We start from the raw sequence: 21,200 nt of genomic DNA on the forward strand, positions 1-21,200 counted from the left end.
TCAGGTTTATAATCAAATTTTCATTCTGCCAATAACATCAAAAATAAAAGCTTCACTATGGCGTTTACAAATTATTCCTCGGCAAGTTGCTCAGGAATAGTGTAATTTTCAAGAAGTCTAAAAATGCAAGAGGCTTCCCGTCCCGTGGCCTCCTCGGCGCCACTAATTCCTAAACAAATATGCATCTTTTAAAAGTGTAGCGTCTGGCAGGCATAGGAAGGCTGCCGCCAGAGAATACTAATTTAACGCAATAAAGCGGTAACAGCTGACTACAAAGTTTACCTACTAAGGGGAGCAGAGATGGCGGTGAGTTGGTTTAAAAAAAAAAAAAAGTGATAAAACATACACGCAAACCAACGGTCTCCGGCAGCACAGTTCTGAAAAGACAAGTCAAACGGCTCCGAAAAACCGCGGCTTTTCCTGACACCGGAGCAGACTCCGGAGAGCTTGCGGCTAACCCACGGGGACATGGCCCCCAGGAGAGCTCGTCCGTGAGGTGACCCGACCGCGACGGGAACCCACAGTCCGAGGCCCGCGCCCCAGAGCCCGCACGGGCCGGGCCCGAGCCCTGGGAGCCGCGGGCAGGCGAGGCCGGGTGGCCCGGGTACTCACCGACTTCACCCGCCAGCGCACGGCGGCCGCCGCCCCGCCGCCACCTCCCCAGCCGCGGGCACACCTGGGCGGCGCCCGACTCGCTGGGGCCACCACCAACTCCCCGCCCACCCTCCGGGCGCGTCGCCGCGCCGAAGACCTCCACTTCCGGCGCGCGTGAGGAAATGAGGCCTCCGCCGCAGCGCGCGCCCGCTCCGACCCCGCCCGCGCCCGCGCCCGCCCCAGCCCCGCCCCCGCCCGTCCCGCGCCCAGTGCTTGGCATAGAAAAGCTCAGTAATTGGCGTCCAGTACTGATTAATCCTGTATCTGTTACAAATGTGTCTGTGTGTGTGCGCGCGCGCGTGTAGCCCAAAAAACGATTTGTGGAGGCTAGGAGAGTGCGGGAGGAAGGAAACCGCTCTTGTCGGAGCAAGCGTCTGCAGGGATGGGAGTACCAGCTCCGGCCGGACGGCTGGCTTTGCAGGAGGGAGGGACTCAGCGGGGGATGGCAGCGCTTTCCTGCCCTGGAGCCTTTGCCCTGGGAGCTGGAGGGGGCGATGAGTGCCTGCGTGGGCACTGAGCTAAGGACTGACAGGTCGCCAGAAGTGTCTGAGCATCCTCAGGAGGGCTGGGCTGCGCGTGAGTCCCCAGCGAGGAAGCCCTGGGCTGCCAGTCACTCCATTTCTTTGGATCTGAATTTCCGTATACGTGAAAGGAGGGGGTTGAGGTAGACTTTCTGGAAAATGGCTTCAAGGTCTCACGTTGTATGACTTTAGTGGGTGGCCCTGACATCCCCTACACTCAGATGCTTATTCCAGGGACATCCCCAAGGCACTCTGTCCGGCCCTGAGATGAGCAGGTGAGGGGATACCGGGCAGCACCAGCCCCTGCCTGTGTCTGGGCAGGACGTGGCTGTGCTAAGAGGGAATCTGCCTCCCATCTGGGCTCTGCTCTCCTTAGCGGGTTACCTTGGCAGGCTATGTGGGCTTAGCCTCTCTAAGCCTCAGTTTTCTCAGCTGTGTTACGGGGACAATAATAGTACATGCTTCCTAAGATTGTTGTGAGGATTAAACGCAATTTTGCATTTGAAGTGTTTGGCACTGTGCTTGGCAGGTAGGTGGCAGGCAGTCAGAGCTCATTGTTATCATTAAGTGCGTTAGTTAGAGCAGAAGTCTGGGGTGACTGTGGTGGTACATCCTGTAGGAGTGGCAGCGTTCCAGAGGGATGTTCCTAATCACAGCTGTCTTCATTGGATGATGTTTGTTGGGATGTCTTTAAGTCGTATGGTCTCCTTGGATATGTCCTGTGGGGAATTCCATGGGTAGGAGAGTCTGGACAGCCTACTTCTAAGCCAGGCTTGCTGAATGTCCAGTCTCTACCCAGCTTCAGGATCTCAGTCCTCTCTCATGTCACTTCTGAGCAAATGAAAACATTTATGGTTCTAACACCCCTTCCTCCTCAACCTGGCCCAAGAGTAAAGAATTCATCTAGTCATAGACTCCATGGGTCTGTAAGCTCCTGAAAGTAAGGACCATGTCTTTTTCATCTCCCAGTACTTTGCACATAGTAAGTGTTAAACAAATATTAATTGAATTGGTTAAAATAAGCACATGAAACAATCCCTCTCTTGTTCAGAATCTCTACCACTTGACCAGCTCCTCGAGCAGACGGCATGCCTGATTACATTTTCTGCCTGCCGTAATTACAGTTTTAGTTTGGTTGGCTGGTTATGTTCTAGTGTGAGTTTCCTGACATCCCTGTGGAGTAGGTTATGGTCCTTAGTTTACAATGGAGAAAACGGAAACTCAGAGAGGAAACTGCATAAGCTCTCCCCGGACAGGACCTGGCAACAACTCATAGCATAGCGTCATTTCTTTAAAACTGTTCTTTGAATCCTCCATTAGAGTTGTTTTTTTGGGCTTCCTTGGTGGCGCAGTGGTTGAGAGTCCGCCTGCCGATGCAGGGGACGCGGGTTCGTGCCCCGGTCTGGGAAGATCCCACTATGCCACGGAGCGGCTGGGCCTGTGAGCCATGGCCGCTGAGCCTGCGGCGTTCAGAGCCTGTGCTCCGCAACGGGAGAGGCCACAACAGTGAGAGGTCCGCGTGCCGGGAAAAATAAATAAATAAATAGGGACACAAAAAATGAACTTTTATTCAAGAAACAGTCTGCGTGGTAAATGCAGTCTGTGTATGAAATACCAAAATGGTTTCTTTCTCGAAAAATGATTTTTTCCCCTTAGTTTTAGAATGTACTTTCCTTACCTTGCCTGCCCACACCAGTTTTGAACTTGAATTGCTCAGTGTCATCTGAGAGCATGCAGGATTATGGTCTCTCCTGATGTGGTACCCAAGTCCTGAAGTCAGTGATTGGTGTGGTCTCTGGTCATGGCTCCCTCCACACTGCCTAGCCCAGTTCCCTGTGACACTGATGTCTCTGAAGCTGCCACAGCAAGATGGCCTCCCTGTCACAGCTCCCCTGAGAGATCTCCGTTGGCCAGGCCCTGTGATTTAGCACATACCAGAAACATCTGCAAAAATATCTTGCCATTTGACACAGCAATAAAAGCCCGAGTTGCACAGATTAACCGGGATTTCTTTCAAGTGTTCACACACGTGCCTCTTTAACTCTGGGTGTGAAGCTTATTCTCCCAGCTGTCACCCAGCCACCCATCCAGCCTCAGCTGCAGGCACAGCAATGTGCCCCACATTGAAAAACTCTCTACATACAGGTTCTGGTTTTTCAGGATCTCAGCCAAGAATCATTCATGTGAATCTCAATTCCCTAAAGAGGTGGGAGACTCTACAAAGTTCTTTTTTTTTTTTTTTTTGGCCGCGTGTTGGATCTTAACTCCCCAACCAGGGATCAAATCCGTGCCCCTTGCAGTGGAAGCTCAATGTTCTAACCACTGGACAGCCAGGGAAGTCCCTACAATGTTCGGAATGAGGCTGCCAAGGTTGCTGCCATGGAGAAGGGGCAGGGCGGGACAGGCAGCCTCAGTGGAGGGTGTTTTCTGGATGTACAGGCCCACCCAGAGGTAAGCACCACGTGCAAGTTCACGCTAAAGGGAAGGTGTGCCCTAACCGCTGCATGTGCCCTTCGGGCCCACTCTTAGTACATCTTTTCCAGGGCCACAGAGATAAGGATTTCTTAGGCACTTTCTAGAACCACCCTAAATACCACCATCCAAATATCCTACATGTTATCATGCTCGAAGGAGGAGAGGAAACCATTTGCTCCTCTGCCTGGGAAAATGCTCTATTTATAGTGGGGGAAATTATGCTTTCCCTTGAATTTTCTCTTATGTGTTAAGTATTTGTCCAAGACCTGTTCTCAGACATTATATTCAAACTACATTTCCACCCAAATAAGCCGGCCTCGTGCCATCCTTTGTGGAGGTTGGTGGAGAATGTGCTTTTTCAGAAAAATAAACCACAGACACACACACACACACACACTCTCTCTCTCTCTCCCCCCTAATGGAAGTTATCTGCTCGTGAAAAAGGGGTTTTTAGTATTTTAGTATAAGCTTTTCTCAGCATGGGTTTCTAAACATTCAGAGGCAAAGGCTGTAGCAAATAACTGACCCTAGAAATTACGTTTATTTCCTGTCCCTGTGGTCCAGATTGAAGGAGGAAGCTCAGAACAGATGCAGGTGCTGAGCGCAGAAGCTGTGGCACTGTGGGCCTGAGGCAGCCCCTGGGTGATGCAGGCACATGACTGTGTGTGCACATGTGCACTCAGGACAGGACATAGGCCCTCAGCATCCAATGCAAAAGGCAACCACAAATCAGATTTACATTGGTAACAACTCACACTTCCCTATTGACCCACCTGCTCCTTGCCAGGTTTTTGAGGAGGAGCTCATACCATTCCTATACAACCCGACAGGAAGACATAAACAGAAGCATTTAGTATTTTAAGTTTCATAGTGGTTTGGGTCAAAATTTTTCCTCTAATGGACCTTCAGTCATGTCTATGCATTTTACATTCTCTCCCACAACTGTCCAACTCCAGCTTCAAGAAATAAGCAGTCAGCAAATTGCTAGAGAATACCTGAACTCGACACTGGCTGCTGCTCTATTTTAGGGAAGGAAACCTAAAGGAAGGACTTCCTTGAATGGCAGGATGAGCTGAGTTTTAACAATGATTATAAATGTGGCTGTTCGTGTACATATTATGCAAGATGAGTCAATAGTATCACCAAGAGCCTCCTAGTCCTTCAATCGGTATCACTTCCCCGGTGGTCACCAAAACAGATTCCCTTGTGACATCTTACTCCTTATATTGAAACTTCAAAATCAGAAACCTGATGTTTCCAACCAGGAAGTTAAAAAGAGAAAATAAATTTACACATTTTAAGATACACGATTTTATTTACATAACTGAGATTATTTTCTTAGTCACCTTGATTACAAAAGCAAATTAACATGGTATGGTTGAATAACTTTTCATAAATAGATTTAACAAATTTTAATAACGGACAGATTGCTACTTAATACTCAGTAATGCTTAATAATTAGTAATTTCTGCGTATATGCATATGAAAACTCTCTCTGATAGGGCTAATAAGTATGAGTACCTTTATAACTTAGGAATAGACAATTAGATTATGAGTCAACGGTTAATTCCCCATCACTGGGTCAGCCAGTTAGACGTGGAGTTCTCACCCTGCCGAGGACAAACGTGCTGCCCCCACTCACACTGAGTAGGCATTCTTAATAACTTGAGAAAGTTTATCCCACTTCTGCATTTAACAAGATTATCATTAAGCACATCTGAAACCCCAAAGTTTACCACAACTAGATATTTGTAAAAGGACGTATCACACACCGTGTCTGAACAATGGCCCAAACTAAAGCCGCAATGCATCTGTAGTTGTGTTTCTCCAGCGCTCTTCCTGGGTGTGTGTGCACACACATTGGCGCGCGCGCACACACACACACACACACACGGCTCCTCCACTACTCATCCAAGCCTTCTTGGCCACAAAAATGCCGTAATTTTACTGCTTTTGTGAAATGGCTATAAAAATCCAGTATTTTAATGAGACAACATTAAGTCCTTTCACAGTGGTTTAAGTATGAAGCCCAGGCAGTGTTTTGGTAACAACTGACACTCTCCTGCAAAGTGACAGCGCTGGGACAGAAAGAAGAGCCGCCGGGACTTCCCGAAAGCCACCCCGGCAGGATGGGAGGAGTGCTGAGTGTCTGTGACCACAAACAAGTAGTGAAGAATGACAAGAAGCTTATGAGTCATGGTCAGAACCTAAAAAACAAAAATGTCTTACCATAGCAGCATTACGTTACAAACACAGGAAGAGTGGATACATGTACCTTTTCACACAAGCTCTATAAGAGCCAAAACGCTGTCTTTTCCATCAGAATCGTAATCAGAGGTGTCACTGTCGATGCTACTTCTAACCTAACTAGCTGAACTGTCCCTTTGAAACTGAGCACAAGTCCCACCCACTAATGTGTGAGATGAGCCTCTGCCACTTTTCAGCGCTGGACGGGGGGACGCTGAAGCCTGTGGGGTGCAGGGATTCACAGCAGCCAAGTCGCTGCGGTCAGCAGTCCTTGGACACGAGGCCACTCCACTCAATGGCCCCACTCCTCCATACACTTCTCGTCAGGGGGTTAGTGATTACTCAGCGATGGGAACAACTGTGTCCTGGGAGCCCTCTTCCCTCACACCACCTACCTAAACAGCAAAGGCGGCATCACGTCTCTCTACTGTGCTAAATCTAAGAATCATTTTAATCATGATAAAAATCAAATGTCTCCCTAAGAAAAGGTTACATGATTTAAAAAACAAAACAAAACAAAAAAACATTCTCAGGAGCTCGAAGGCTGAGCCGAGGCCTGTCCCGAGGTCCCCTCTCCCTCTCCAGCCCTGGCTGGGCTTTGACAACCCTATGAGAGCCTGGAACAAGGACAGGTCGTCTGGGCCAGTTTTTTTTTTTTTTTTTTTTCCTGCTGCCTTTTTGGTGTGTGTGCTTCATGTTTAAATCATGTGGCCTCATTTGGCGGCAACCGGAAAAATCAAACAGTTCGGATAGTGTGTGAGGGACCCACACGTGTGAGCACAGAGTATGTGGTGCTCACTGCTGAACCCAGACCAGCGCTGGGTGCTGCCGTGGACTGAAGAGGAAGGGACACCTACATGCTGGACTCACAACACTCGTCCAGAGCAATATGTCTGCTGGGAGGGAAAATCACCAGCCAGTGTGAAATGTGCAAGGAGGGGCCAGCAGACTTTCTGTTCTCGGTATGTTTCTTCCCCTGTGAGTCCATTACCTTTCACAAAGAACTGTTAACTATCAAACGTGTCCATTAATTGTGCCGCGGAGGGAGAAACCATCCAGTTAGCATAAACACTATCATTTGCATATCTTGGACACCCAGTGTTGGTGCCATCGGCTCTCGTGAGTGGTACAGGACTCTCTTCAGGCCAGTTCGGGTCTGACATGCCTAAAAATGAAAACAGATCATTTGTTCTGCACTGAAGAACCCAAACTTCATGTGCAGACAGTAAGGCCTTGGCAAAACTCCCTTTGAGGTTCAAACCAAACTTCTGGTTTCTGGGCCAACTGCCTGCAGAGTTTCGTGCTCCAGGTTTCCAAAACATGGGTAACATTTGGGGGGAAACATCACGTGCTCTCTGGTAACTGCAGCTTACCAGAAACTACCAATTTGGACTTTTATAAGCTTCAGACTCTCAAATCTGGTAAGTATTTGTTGACCTGTTTAACTCTTTTTCTAAGGCAGCATAAAGCATCAGCACCTTGCTGTACTACATGGCTTACTGCAGCAGGAATCTTTCTATAAAAAGTTCTCTAACGTAAAGGAGACTACTTGTCTTCCATCCCAGCCTACCACGGAGGAGAGGATCTTCCAAACCAAGGGTGCACGCAGGCGAGCCCCACAGCGTCGACAGGACAAATGGCAAGTAGCACTAGCCATTAAGGAATCAGTGACCAGGAGACATGCAAAAGGAACAATCTCGGCAGAAAAATGCTTGAAACTCCAAGATTTCAAAACAATCCATGATGAAGTTAGGAAACAGGAAAAAATTTCAAGTACTGAATTGAAGACAAAAGAAGGAGTTTTGGCAAGAACCATATTTACTGTCCATTGCAAGACCACAGCACCACAGACTACGTTCTTCCAAAAAGCATTTTGCTCCAGCTTTTTGCACTGACTTCATAAACGACAACTGTCATGATGGTTTGTAACGCAAAGGATGTGAAAACAGCAGTCTGCATGTGTCCCCCCATTCCCCTCCCCCCGCCATGGTGGTCCCCAGCACCAGGTGGCCTCCAAGAGCTGCCTTCCACTCAGGTGGGGTCTGGGGGAGCAGCCACTGGCTGTGCTCTTAGTGCAAGCAGAGTGGTGCTGGCTCCTCCTTTCTATGTTAAATGCCTCCCCAGATCAGGTAAATTTATCCCAGTAGTTAAATTAGAAGTACTATGACTTGATACCCACCCAGGAAATGACTTAGTCATCATTTTCTCAATATCCCCTGAGAGTTCTGCCCTGCTCTCTTTCTTCTCTATCGTCCTAAGTTGCTGGGCAGTGTGGTAATTACACATATTTTCACATCCTTTTAAAAAAACATAATAGTAAAAATGCCTGAATGTAAACGGATGCAAAGTCAGACATTTACAAACAAGAAGGTTCAGAGCAGACTTTGGGTTCATTCAGACCAGAAACACTCTTAAAAAGCATTACAGAGAGTAAGGACAGAGCAGAGAGGAACAACGTGGCTAGAATCTAGTAAATGCATGTGAAATTCTACCATAGAGTTTGTTTTCAATCCACGTGGAGGGGAGGGTTCGAGGGAGGGGAGCGTTATTACAGTCCACCAGGGGCATCTCCTCCTCCGACAGGCCGTCGTCGTACAGCAGGGAATCAGATGGGGTGGATGCGGCCAGGTCCAAGTAGTCCTGGAAGGGAGAGAGGGCTGGTCACCCCTGGCGCAGGCCACTACTGGACACGCCCACCACTCCCTGCCCAAGAGCAGAAGCCCCGGCAGGGTCCCACCCCATGCCTACTGGCCTCTTGTGAGACCTGAGCCCCTCGCCAGGGTGCCAGCACTGAGCTCCTCCAGCCCCTGCCTCGTCTGGCCCTGCTCCGTGGTCCTCATCGCTCCCCCCTTAGAAAATCACCTCCTTGGGGGCACAAATGTGCTCCCTCCCTGTCCTAGTTCTCTCTCTGCAGCACTGGGGGCACCAGGCCCAGCACTGGAGAATCTGCCTGTTTACAAAACCCAAGGCTCTGGGAGAGCTCGCTGCAGCCCCATGACTCATTGCAGGAATGCCAAGAAGCACTCTCCGGCTTCCCTCCAAGCATCTCGAACATCATGTCAGGACTCAGAAATCTGAGGCACTGATGTGGGTTTTGCAGAGGACACTGCTATAGATAGGCTTCAGCTCCCAAGCATGACAATTCTTGAATACCTGCTATTTCCACTTCCCTGGTTAAATGTGTAAAGAATGGCTCCAGCATTTTGCTGGCTGGTTCTCAGCACTGTTCTAGGAAGGCCATCTCTTGGCATCAGCTGTCGCCTTTGTTTAGGACGACCCTACACTTGCAGGGTTCACCCAAACAGTACGCTGATGCTCTGATGCTGAGTTTTATTACAAGTGGCTGAGCCCATGCATCTTGCTCCGAAGAAATAACTTTTAGTAAATGTGTCAATGGAAGGACAAAACCACAACGGCAAGGTCTGTGCCTGTTTTGTTTACTTGCATGCCCAGCACCTAACACAGAACATGGGAGTCAGCGATTGCTTAATCAATATTAGTGGAAACTTTGTTGACTTCCTCAGTCACCTGGAGCTGTAAACTTGGAGGCACACGGATACAACTGTTCGGCCCACACAGAGGTTTTGGAGATTTAAATGAGTTGCTATTAGAAACTGGGAAACAACATAAATATCCCTTAAAATTCAGAAGACCTGGCACGCCGGCACTCATGTTCCTACAGGTTACAAGCGTCCACTGCGATGGGCCATTCAGGGGCAGATGGTGGGCTCCTGTCTGTCACAGACTCTGCTGGTCTCTAGTCACTTCCCACCCCCAGCCGGGCCCCTGACAGCATATGAATTTAGGACACAGTCATTTCAACTCTACTTCCTCATGTTCTCTTATTGAATATGATTCTGTTTGGCTTTGGAATCTTTTCCTCCCACCCCTATCTGTGGAGGGCTCTTCCTGAGGGTCAAGATAAAAATCTTGGTTTCTTCCTGATTTAAAAGAAGCCTAAAAGGCCTGGATTAAGGACAAGGGTTCAGTCACTGGCTCCCCCTGGGGGCAGCACGACTGACTCCCTCCAGGCAGCCTTGCTCTGCGTTCCGCGCTGGGAACTCCACGGACCGGCGGGACGCCCGTGGGAAGCTGGCACCAGGAATCGGCTCTGGGGACTCACTCTGCTCTTAACCATCATCTTATCCAGGTCTTTGCTGATGTCGGCAAACACTGGCCTCTTGTCTGGCTCCTCCTTCCAGCACTGCAGCATCAGACTGTACCTGATGGGACACACAGGTGGGTGGTGACAACCCAGCAAGGACTGCCCGGTCATAGCCACCAAACTCAGTATAGTGCTCTGGGCCCCGGGGGCTCTGTTCCCGAACCTCAAAGCTGTTTTTGTGTCACTGACATCCTTCTCTGAGGTGGGTCAGAGTTTGAGGGGTTAGCAGGGGCTCACAGCATCTGGCGCTATGATGGCTAAGGCAGAAATGCTGGTCATTAAAACTCTTATGAAGGACGAACTGGCTATGTACACAAATACCTGCCGATTACACTCTGACTTGTACCTTCCTCCCTCCCCTGGGGCCCTGGCACGGTTGCAGGGCTTCCGGAGCTACCATGTGGGTGTGCGCTCGGCCCCTGCCTGCCAGCCCAGGCCATCCAGGGAGGTGGCACCTACTCATCCTTGCACTCCCCCATCGAGCCTCGAGCCAAGCACCTGGCAGGCGCATGACAGACTTCATAGAATGAATAGACCAGTATCTCTCCGCCTGCGGATGACCCCTTCTCACGTGTTCTCAACCTGTCCTCTGAGAATCATCTGATGGAACCACCATCAGATGAGAAGATTCTGGGGCCCTAGGGCTAAAGTCCAGGCTCCCCCTACCCACTCCTTGCCTGCCTTTGTGCCTCCACTTGTGTACTCCCCTATATGTGCCCTTGGGGCCATTCTGAATTACCCACCCCTCCCCAAGCATCCTGGGGCAGGTCTCTGGCCTTTGGCTCAAGCTGCTCCCTCAGTCTGAAGCACCCTCTCATCCTTCCACCACCTTTCCCCCAGTCCTGCTCCCCTCATCCCTGTAAGTCCCTCCAGGAGGCCGACCCAGCCCCCAATGGAGTCAAGGGTCCCCAGCGTCTGCCGTTACACCCAAGGGTGGTTCTCTGACTTCTGCCCTGTCATGCCCTGCCTGTCACTACCCGCCAGCGAGCTCGCCCTGGGCTGGCACCCAGGGCTGCTCAGCTGCGGGAAAAAAATGGGTGCACGTGTCTCATCCCCGTCAAAGTCCAGTGTGTCTGTGTCTCTGTGTCTGAGGAAGGCTGGGCCAGAGCAAAGCCTGCTCACATCTCCTCGCTGCAGTTGTCTGGCCTCTCCATGCGGTAGCCTGTCTTCAGAAGGTTGAAGAGCCGCTCTGGAGGAATCCCAGGGTAGGGGTTGCCCCCCAGGGTCACAATCTCCCACAGCAGGACACCAAAGGACCACCTGCAGGGAACAAGAGGACCAGTGAGTGGTTGCACTGGGTCTGCAGTGCCCTCTGTGCACCAGACACTCATCCCCCCAGCAGCGTCTGACCCCGAGTCCCCAGTACAGAGAGTGGCCCAAGTGCTAACAGCTTCAGCCTGTGCTGACCTAACAGATGGGATGGGGAATAGAGGGGGGGATGAGCCATCTGCCTGCCCTGCCCCCACCCCTGCCAAGCCGCTGCCCAAGCTCAGCCCCCTCACCCTAAAGGGCATACAGCTGGCCCGAGGTGATGCTCTGAAGCATCAGAGATGGCACAGGGCAGCCAAGCAAGCACATCAAAACTTAGGCAGGACCTAGGCCACAGGGCAGAGGGCTCCCTGCACAGTTCCTTCACCTTTTCTGTGTGCTTGCAAATTTTCGTAAGATCTTAGAAGAAAAAAAAGCACTGCTATAGAAAACATACTTAATTGCGTGAGAAAATTTACTGTGGAGCGGGGACAAAATCATATCACAAAACAGTATTACGAGCCCACTTACAGTAACAAAAAGCATATACCTGCACGCCACACAAAACTCTAGGCCATGCCTGCGAGGGCCAGCAGTAGTTACCTAGGGCTGGTGGGATCCTAGGGGCTTTTAGTCCCTTCATTTTGCTTTCCCCTGCATTTCCAATTTTCTTGTGGTCAACTTTGTAATCAGAACACAGTTGTTAAAACCGTCTAAGAACTGCCTTTTCACAGCCCACATTGTTCAAAATATGCAAGCCTGTTCAGAGCAGAACACTTGAAAACAAGACTGTTGTATTTTTGAAAACTATCAAAAATGTAATTGGACCTGGAAGACTGAGTTTTGGTCCCCAACTTGCAGTAGTTTGGGTCATCTTCCTAGAAACTCACTCAAGACCACCCCTGCCTATGGGCGGGGACCAGTCCCCAGGGACCTGCTTGAGCCCAGCCTGTGCTCAGTCAGGCCCACAGGAGGGGAACTGTTTGGCTGAGCCTGTGTGTCAGAGACACCCAGAGAGGAGAGGGGAAGGGAGACGGAGGGGGGTGAGGGGGTCTGCAGCCATGGTTCACACCCTTACACTCCAACTCCACCCTTACACTCTGAAAGTAGTAGCTTTCAGAATTACTGCCTGGGCCCTTGCCAATTGCTTAGTGAATACACAAAGCCCTGGCAGCTTGGAGGGTTCACTGTGGATGGTTGGCATGAGCTGACAGGCACTCAGGGCCAGCACTGTTCCCCAGTGGAGCTGCTGAGACAGGTGGCATGGCCCTATACACGTGTAACCTCCCCCGCTCCCCGGGAAGGCAACACCCACTCACACGTCACTCTGGGTGGTGTAGATGTGATCGAAGAGGGACTCAATGGCCATCCACTTGACTGGGATCCGACCCTAAAGAGGGTGTGAAAGGAAAGCATTAACATAGCTCTGATATCCTAGGAACTGGCAGGGGTTGGGGGGAGGAGGGCCACGTCCCAGGCTCTTCTAGCTCTGAAGGGATGCTGAGTAATGACACCAGAGTGTTCCTGGGTACAGGACTGGTGCCTCGCAGGGGCCAGAGCCCCATCCTGGCCCTCCCAGGCTTGGCTGAGACACCAGAGGGAGTCAGCTGGCCTGCCCACATCTACGCAACGTGTGCCTGCCACACACCACAGCCCTGTTGAGAAGAAACCCAAGAAATTGATATCGAGCACAAGCCAGGTACCCCTATGGCTGCTTCCCTGGCTGCTGCTACCCAGTGGGTGGGCCAGGAAGACCATGCAGCGAGGTCTCCCTTGATTTCTGAGGGTGAACGTGTTTGGGAAACTGACATCCAGCACTTTCCATCTTGGGGACTTCGGATGCAAACAAACACACTAAAGGCTCTTCTGAGAAGCTCTGAGGGAAGAAATCTGTATGTGTGCCTTTGGGCTGGTTTTTACCTCTTATGTTATCCCAGGGCCCTTTCAGCATCCTCTGAAAGAGTGCCCCCTACCACAGAGGTGCTGGGGTCAGACCTAACAAATCCTTTCTAATGCAACTCAAGAAATAGCTTTTCAGTACAAATAGGTCAGCCTTAAGGCAGAAATCAATTTTTTTTTTTAAAAAAAAGGCATGCATTAGACTTCAATGCAACGTTTACTATAATTCCTTTTTAAAAAAGTATTCTTGGGCTTCCCTGGTGGCGCAGTGGTTAGGAATCTGCCTGCCAATGCAGGGGACATGGGTTTGAGCCTGGTCCGGGAAGATCCCACATGCCGTGGTGCAATGAAGCCTGTGCGCCACAACTACTAAGCCTGCACTCTAGAGCCCGCGAGCCACAACTACTGAGCCCGCATACCTAGAGCCCACACTCCACAAAAAAGAGAAGCAACCGCAACGAGAAGCCCGTGGGCCACAACCAAGAGTAGTCCCCGCTCGCCACAACTAGAGAAAGCCCGCACACAGCAACGAAAACCCAACGCAGCCAAAAATAAATAAATTAAAAAAATTTTCTTTAGGATTTATGTCCTTAATGAAGGGTGACTGTTTCGGGGGTGTGTGTTCCTAACAACGCTGCCTACAGCCTGTGCTCTTGGGGGATGTGCTTGGCCACATTGTGCTTCTTGCTTCGTGACACAGGGCTTTCCTGAGGACCTATGTGTCAACAGGAAAGCTCTGTCCTCCGCCCTTCACAGGGCAGGGAGCAGCCCCTCTCCACTTCCCCTTCTGCACTTCTGAGATGTGCTGTCACAACGGACACCCCAGAAGATATGAAACATCACCCTCACAGCCCCTGGCAACACCAGGTCTTCTCCTGAGCCTCAGAGCAAAGCTGAAGTGTATGCCGTCACTTTTTGTGTTTTCCTTTTTGAGCAGCATATGTTCTGAATGCCAGGTTAGCTGTGTGTCTTGAAGGTACCTGTGAGCTGGCCCTGTCCGGTCTGTCACAGGGAGGCTGCAGGAGAGGGGCTGAGAGGGCAACAGAACTAAGAGGGTCAAGACCAATGCCACAGACAACTGGACCACGCCAGGGAACCAGAGTTCCCGAGAAGGGCCCCTGACCACCTGTTTCAGTGACTCGGAAAAAGCTTCTGAAATCCCTACATTGCGACTTCAGACCCTGTCTCCAGGGCCTCTTGGTGCATCTTCCAAACCCTCTTAGGCAGGGGTTCCCAGGCCCTTGTCCCAGGAGAATCCCCACCTGTAAAGCGACTCATTCCCTTCTGCAAGGAATGAATAGCGAGCTTGGGTTTATTTCATTTCTCTCCTCTAAGCAAAGGACTAAAGGAAACAGTGACCTTCCCTCTGTAGAACCAAGAGGAACAACTGCAGAGAAGAAGGTTGTTATTTCTGCAGTGTTAGGTGACCTTCAAAAAAGATAGCGATCAAAAGCGAGAGAAGCTGCAGGGTCCCCACTTCCCAGCGGGCAGCTCTGCAAGACCTCGTGTGGCCCTGAGGAAGAGAAGGAACAGACTTGGGGCTGAGTCCTGAGCTGGGTCTCTGGGGACCCAGGACTAGGGAAGGGTTTGGGGATGAGGCCTAGAAATTTATACTCTAAAAATCTGCTTTATCTTCTCCAGATAAAAATCTTGCCCCTACCCTGTGGGTACCCTGACAGTTGCCCACACCCAGCCCGGGAGCCCCAGGCCGGCACGCCCCAGGACCTGGTACCTTGCTCCTCTTCACGTAGGAATCCTCTTCATAAACATCTCGGGACAGACCAAAATCCGAGATCTTCATCCTGCGCCCCTCGGCTACTAGGACGTTTCTGGCTGCCAAGTCCCGATGGACGAGCTGCAAGGAAGACAACGGCAGGGGACCCTGAAACCCGGGCCCGTGGCAGGCAGAGGGGAGGGCAGGGCTGGGACGGCGCACACCTTCATCTCGGCCAGGTACTGCATCCCCCGCGAGATTTGCCAGGCGAAGGAGATGAGGTCGCCCATGGTCAGGGCCCGCTCCTCTGGGTTGTCCAGGTAGCTGGAGCTGCGGCTGTCTCTGCTGCCCACGTAGCCAGGCCCCGCCTTGCGGCTCTCTCGGAGGAAGCCCCGCAGGGAGCCGTACTTGGCATACTCCACGATGAGGAGGAGTGGCCCTGGGGGCAGAGGGGGCTGTGGGCTGGCTGCCTGCGGGACCCCTGGCAGGCAGAAGTCAGGCCAGCTCTGGGCAACTGCTTCCCAGAGCACAGGCCAGGCCGCAGGGCCCCTGGGCAGGCTCTGCACCTGGCCAGACAGACCCAGCCCTGCTCTGGGGGGCAAGTGCCTGCGTTCTGGCAGCCTGAGGACTTAAGCCCCAGCTCCCTCTCACGTCACTGGCTCTCCCGCCTTGCGGGGGCCATGCTAAAGCCAGCTGCCTGGGTGGTCGAGCATGACCTCTTCCCTGGGTCACTGCATTCAGGACTGTCCTGGGCGGCACCCCTGCTGCTAGGATGTCAGGCCTTTCTGCATCCTCGGTCCTGCCACAGCATGGCCTGGGGATGGCTGACAGAGGCAGAGTCTGGATCTGCCCGTGGCCACCTGCTCCCTGCTCCTGCCTGCTCTCAGCAGCTCTGGGCTGCAGTTCTGCCCGAGGTCCAGTCCTGAGTTCTGCTGGCACTGACCAGTGTCCCTGCTGCCCTCTCCCTGTCAGCCCAATCTCCCTCGCACCCCAAACACACACACACACACACACACATACACGCACACACACAGTGGGAAGTCCCTTGGGTGGCACAGCAGGTTTGGAATACCAGCAGAGCAGGATGCTTTTATGTGAGAGATGGTGACAATGCCTTTGCCACGCAGGGCTGGGGTTGGGGTCACCCGGAGGTTATGGCATGTCTGGTTCCCCGTGCCCAGGAGGCACTGCTCATTTCTGGAGCTCCCTGCTTTGGGGGCTCTGCCTGGAGCAGGGTGCTGACAACCAGGATGTCCCCAGAGACCTCACGGCAGCCCTGGCAGGCCCAGGGCACACACTGCGGGGAAGGCCTCACACAAGCACTCCTGCTGCACCCCTTCCGGCTCTCTCACTGACACGCAAGCTCCAGGCAGGAGCCAGAGCCAGAGAGCCTGCTTCCGGGAGGAGAGAGAACAGGCGCCCAAGGAGGAAAGGATGGGGAAGGGGAAGGAGGCAGAATGGAGCGGCCCAGAGCCCCCTGACCTGCTCCTGGAGGCTGCTGGCCCCTGACTGGCCTTACCGTCCTGGCTGCAGGCCCCATACAGCTTGATGACTTGCGGGTGGCTGACCTGCGTCAGGAGGTTAAACTCTGACAGCAGGTCCCGCAGCTCGCTCGCCGAGGCGTTCTCTGAAATGCACGTAAACACAGCAGGTTGCAAAGCAGTCCCCTCTGTTAGCCCCTTCTGCAACCCTGCTGGGTCATGGCACCCACACCGAGGGGGGAGCGGTCTGCACAGACCCATTATCCCCCTCAGAGACATCCTACCCAGGTTCAGACGAGGCCTGCAAGGATCCCACTGCTTGGGGCTACTCTCAGCCCGTGGGAGGGTCAACAGCAGCCTCGTGTGCCTCCGGGGAGTAAGAACCTGAGAAGCACACTTCCACGTGAGCGGATCTTTCCATGGAAAGCCTCCCAAGGCTGGGCTGTGTGCACAAATGGCATTCTTTCCCTGCAATCACCATCTCGCAAAGACAGGGGTGCACAGAGACCCCCTCGTTAACACTTCTGGGAAGGTAAAGGGACTCCCTGTTGTCCCCAGACACCTGCTGACCAAGCACTCAACAGTGGCGGGTGAGGCCCTGCAGAAAGGTGAAGACCGCCAGACATCACAGAAGTCCTCCAGCCACGCTGAGCACGCATGTTCCAAGGGTAGACGGAGCGTGCTTGGGCTCCCACCAGAAGCTTGGGTGTGGAGGTATTCTGAGACAAAAGCTGTGGCTACACAGTCCTCCTGGGTCAGCAGTCCCACAGCCCAGCTGTGTCACCTCCTCTGGGTGCAGACTTGTTTGGAGATGAGAAGATAGCTGGGAGATGGGGCACTGGCACTGGACCACATGCGGGTGACCCAGGGCCAGTCTCACTGTGCCCCTTAGGGCCGGGGGTCTCGTGGGCAAGGGGCGGCACCAGTCTGAGGGCCTGGGCAAGTATCCAGACGCACTCTGCACTGCATGGCCCCCTGACTGCTGAACGCCCGTGTGCATCAGTCGACTGTGTCCAATGCACGGCCGCTGGGCCTTCAGTCGGTCCACTTGGGCCAGAGCCCAGCTGTGGCAGAGGGCCATCTACCCAGTCTCTGCTGAGAAACACCAGTGAGGATGCCTAGCTTGCGGCAAGACTGGGGCAGGGCAGACCCGCTGAGGACCAGTGGGTATTGGGCAAGGCAGGGCCCTAGGGGGCAGGGACTGGTCCTTACAAGTGCTCTCTTCACCAGGACTCTGGTGGATGCTTGGCTGAGAAAAATGAATGGAGCAGACTGGGTTGGGGAGAGCTGCCAGTCCAAAACCAAAAGGGCTTTTAATTTAAACTCAGATCTCTACTCAGCACTGGTACAGAAGTAGCACCACTCCAGAACCTTCCAAGGGAGGAACGTCCTCACCCTGCTTCTCCAGGGACCACGCCAGCCCACATCATCCATGGTGGGGATCCCCAGAGAGCAGCCACTCAGGAAGAGCAATGGGGGGGCCTCTTCAGGAGGCAGCAGGCCATCTGCCAGAACCCTGGCTGTCGCGTGGCTTCATCCACCCCTTGGGGCTCCCGCAGGTGTGCGTGGCAGAACCGTCATCGTGTACCGCCTGGACAGATACCTTTCAGCATCTTTACAGCCACAGTCGTGTACCCCGCTTTGCCTTTCAGCCGGAAGGCCGTTGCTTTGACCACTTTTCCAAATTCTCCTTCTCCCAGAGTTTTTCCAAGAACTAAGTTCTTCCGAGGGAATTCCCACTTTGGATCCTCCTATGTTGGGTGTGAAGGAAGGGAGACAAGAAGAGAGGGAAGAAAGATTGTGAGAAAAGGAAGAAGGCAAGACCGGGTGGACAAGCTCCAGTGTGCAGACAACTGACCGTCACCTGAACCAGCCCGTGACAGTCACCATGTCCAAGGGAAGGACCCCACAGTCAGGCCCTGAGGTGCCGTGACATGATGTGTCTCCCCCATGGGAAGGCAGGTGTTGCCACAAACCAGCCTGGACTCCGTATGTCTGTACCCTCGCTGGCCCCTGTCTACTGAAGATGCCCTGTGCCACCCCAGACCCGTGTCCTTGTCTGTCCAATGAGGGATTCAGGGCTTACTCAGCACCCACAGGTGCTCACAGGGGAGCATAGCCTCTTCCCTGGGAGTCAGGCCCAAGCTGCTCAGCACCGTCTCCGCTTTGGACACCATGCCACAAGGCACTGACTGGCCAGCAGCCCAGATCTTCAGGTGCCCTTTCCAGAGACCCCCTCCAGGACTCCCAAGAGAACCGAACTGGCACCAGTGGCCCAAGTTGCCTACCAGCCCAGGACCCCTGGCTACTGGTGGGAGTGTCAAGGACATGTTCCCTGTGTGGCAGCCCCTGGAAAGGTACCACTATGCTCCTTGGGAATCTCCACCCCAATGCGTGGAAGAGCCTGCTCCTCCCATAGGCCCAGTCATTACCCTGAACCTGCACCCCGCTGCCTTCCCACCGAAGTCCCATCCACATACCATGCCCACTCAAGACCACACCGGGGCACCTTCCCAGACCCCCAGCCTGGCTCATGTACTTGCATTCTGGGGATGCTGAATCCAGTCTGGAACCTGCCTTCCTGTGACAGCACTGGGCATCCTTTACCCCAAGCCTCCCTGAAATTGGGTGGCGAGTGGGTGTGGCTTCAGGTGCTGTTTAAGCTGTGCCTTGCCAGGCTCGCCTAACACACGGAGATGACACCACTGGGGACGCAATGCCCCCCAGTGAACAGAGCCTTGTGTTCTGACATCTGGGAGCAAGGCAGCCTCCTCTCAGCACCATGGCCAGGGGCGCCTTCCAGCCAGTTCCCGGGCATCCTGGTATCTCAGGTTCCCCAAGAACCCACAGTCAGGGTCAACGTTGACAACACGGTCACCACCGCCCTGGTGTCCACACTGCACTGGATAACAGTTTACTGCTCACAGAGACTGCGCTAAGGTGGATATCACTGATGTGATCCTCTTAAAAATGTTAAAAACCATTCCTCCCACTTTACATAACACAAAACAAAAGCCAAAAGATTGCGTAGCACGTCGAAGACCTCGGAGCTGGTCTTCGGGGCCCCCGGACCTTGGGCCTGGCTCTGAGTTGCTCTGGCCTCTGGGCTGGAGGCAACGTGGGCCGAGGGTGGTTTTTGCGGAGGAGCTCCCCCTGCGCACGCACCTACCAGCACCACTCTTCACCGTGCGCCTCAGCCCCAAACCACCAGGGCATTTAAAGGAATCAAATGGCTCGTCCCACGTGCCTGCTGTGGAGGTTGAGATGCCGCTGGGGCTGGAGATCTCCACCTGCGGAGCGATGGGGACTAGGGAAGTCAGGAGGGAGGCCTCTGTGGCCACCACGTCGGGGAATAGCCCTCACTGCCCAGACCCTCACCGAGGGGCCGGCACCCCTTGGATGGCACCTCCTATGAACCCTGGCTACCTCCTACCCTGGGCTGCGGACTGTGGCCCCCGGGTGCCGAGCTTCCTGCACACGGCGCAACGCTCCCTACCCAGACTCGTGGGGGGAACTTCTGTGCCCACGCACCCTCGGCTCTGGCCACCTCCTCAGCCCCTCCCAGCACCCGGCTGCCAGCAACTTGGACACTCCCAGCAAGCACGCTGAAGGGCACGGCAGGCAGAGGAGTGGCCTGGCCAGCTTGGAGTGGTGTCTGATACGCACACGCCGACCGCAGGCCCAGGCCCTGCCATGCAGGAGGGGCTCGGGAAGCCTGCTGGCTCTGGATGGCACTCTTCATCGGCCGGCCAGCCACAGGCCCGGGCCTGGCTCCCCCGCAGGTGCCCTAGAGGCCCCTCAGTGCCCCCTCCCCCGGGGCCAGGGACAGACTCCCCTCTCTGCTGCTGCCACCCTGACCAAGCCCCCGCCTGCTAGCCTCTCTCACCGGGATGGAGACAGTGCCTCATCACGGGGCTCCCACCCCACAGACTCTCAACAGAGCGGCCTGAGGAAATGAAGGCAGTACATGGACCCCACCCTCAGGGGTCCCACCCTCTGAGAATAAAATCCACGGTCCTCCTCAGCACCTCCCCCAAGCCTTCCTCCTCCCAGCTCTTGGGCCATCTGCAGGATAGCTCCCGGTCAGGTTCAGCAAGGCCCACCCTCCCCGTATCCTAACGGCCCAGATCTCAGTCCATGTAAATCAGCACCCATCATTCTCCACCCTACTCCATGCTCTCCGCCCCTCCCTGGAAAGCCGCTCAGTGGAGGCAGGGGGCTGCTGGAATGCTCAGGGTGTCCTCCCGGTGGGTGAGAATGCATTAGCCCCAGGTCACCCATCCCCTCCTCCCCTCCCAGCTGCCCGAGACCAGAGGCCGGCGCCACCTGCAGGCCCCCTCCCCCCGGGGGGGGGCTGCCTCCCCAGCCCCGAGGCCACACAGGGAACCTCACCGGGATCTTGAAGGCATCCACAGAGACCTGGTTCTCCACGGAGTCCAGCGAGGGCCGGCGGGCACCGGATGAGGAGTAGCTGACCGGAAAGGCCTGGGCAGGCCGGCGGAAGGTCATCTCAGCTGAGGCGATGGGCGGCTTGTGGGCGTTCTTGTGGTAGCGGTGGATGCAGAAGGTGGACAGCAGCACGGACACGATGAAGGAGAAGAGCACGGCTGCCGCGATCACTGTGCGGCAAAGCTCGTCACACAGTGGGTCTGCAGGCAGTGGGGGTGGGCCGTGAGAGATGACACCCCGGGAGGGGGACCCCAAATACCTTCAGGAGCTGGTACAGAGCAGCTCTCCAGCCCGCCACGCCCAGGACAGCGGGAAGTGTCTGCTGTGACCAGCTTTGAGCATCCTGG

General features: G+C 53.9%; 2 protein-coding genes across 12 annotated transcripts in view; both read right to left on the reverse strand.

The window, feature by feature from the left end:
* Window positions 1-797, reverse strand: part of CSGALNACT2 (chondroitin sulfate N-acetylgalactosaminyltransferase 2) — a 63,528-nt gene extending 62,731 nt beyond the window's left edge. For 10 of the 11 annotated variants that reach the window (XR_010838979.1, XR_010838978.1, XR_010838976.1 and 7 more), the window contains exon 1: window positions 613-751. The gene's annotated coding sequence lies outside the window, so the exon portion shown is untranslated. Of the gene's footprint in view, window positions 1-612 lie in introns of all 11 variants that reach the window. The other variant, XM_059055063.2, reaches the window with a different exon arrangement.
* Window positions 798-4,941: 4,144 nt separating this feature from the next.
* The window catches only part of RET (ret proto-oncogene), a 60,634-nt gene continuing 44,375 nt past the window's right edge, over window positions 4,942-21,200 (reverse strand). The window contains exons 11-20 of the mRNA XM_059055020.2: window positions 20,797-21,053; window positions 18,008-18,155; window positions 16,443-16,550; window positions 15,148-15,362; window positions 14,942-15,064; window positions 12,630-12,700; window positions 11,185-11,322; window positions 10,021-10,120; window positions 8,390-8,537; window positions 4,942-7,062 (exon numbers count right to left, since the gene is read on the reverse strand). Coding sequence (XP_058911003.1) covers window positions 6,905-7,062; window positions 8,390-8,537; window positions 10,021-10,120; window positions 11,185-11,322; window positions 12,630-12,700; window positions 14,942-15,064; window positions 15,148-15,362; window positions 16,443-16,550; window positions 18,008-18,155; window positions 20,797-21,053 — 1,466 coding nt within the window. The 3' untranslated portion in view covers window positions 4,942-6,904. The remainder of the gene's footprint in view (window positions 7,063-8,389; window positions 8,538-10,020; window positions 10,121-11,184; window positions 11,323-12,629; window positions 12,701-14,941; window positions 15,065-15,147; window positions 15,363-16,442; window positions 16,551-18,007; window positions 18,156-20,796; window positions 21,054-21,200) is intronic.

Source organism: Kogia breviceps, chromosome 2 (assembly GCF_026419965.1).
Source record: "Kogia breviceps isolate mKogBre1 chromosome 2, mKogBre1 haplotype 1, whole genome shotgun sequence".
NCBI lineage: Eukaryota > Metazoa > Chordata > Mammalia > Artiodactyla > Physeteridae > Kogia > Kogia breviceps.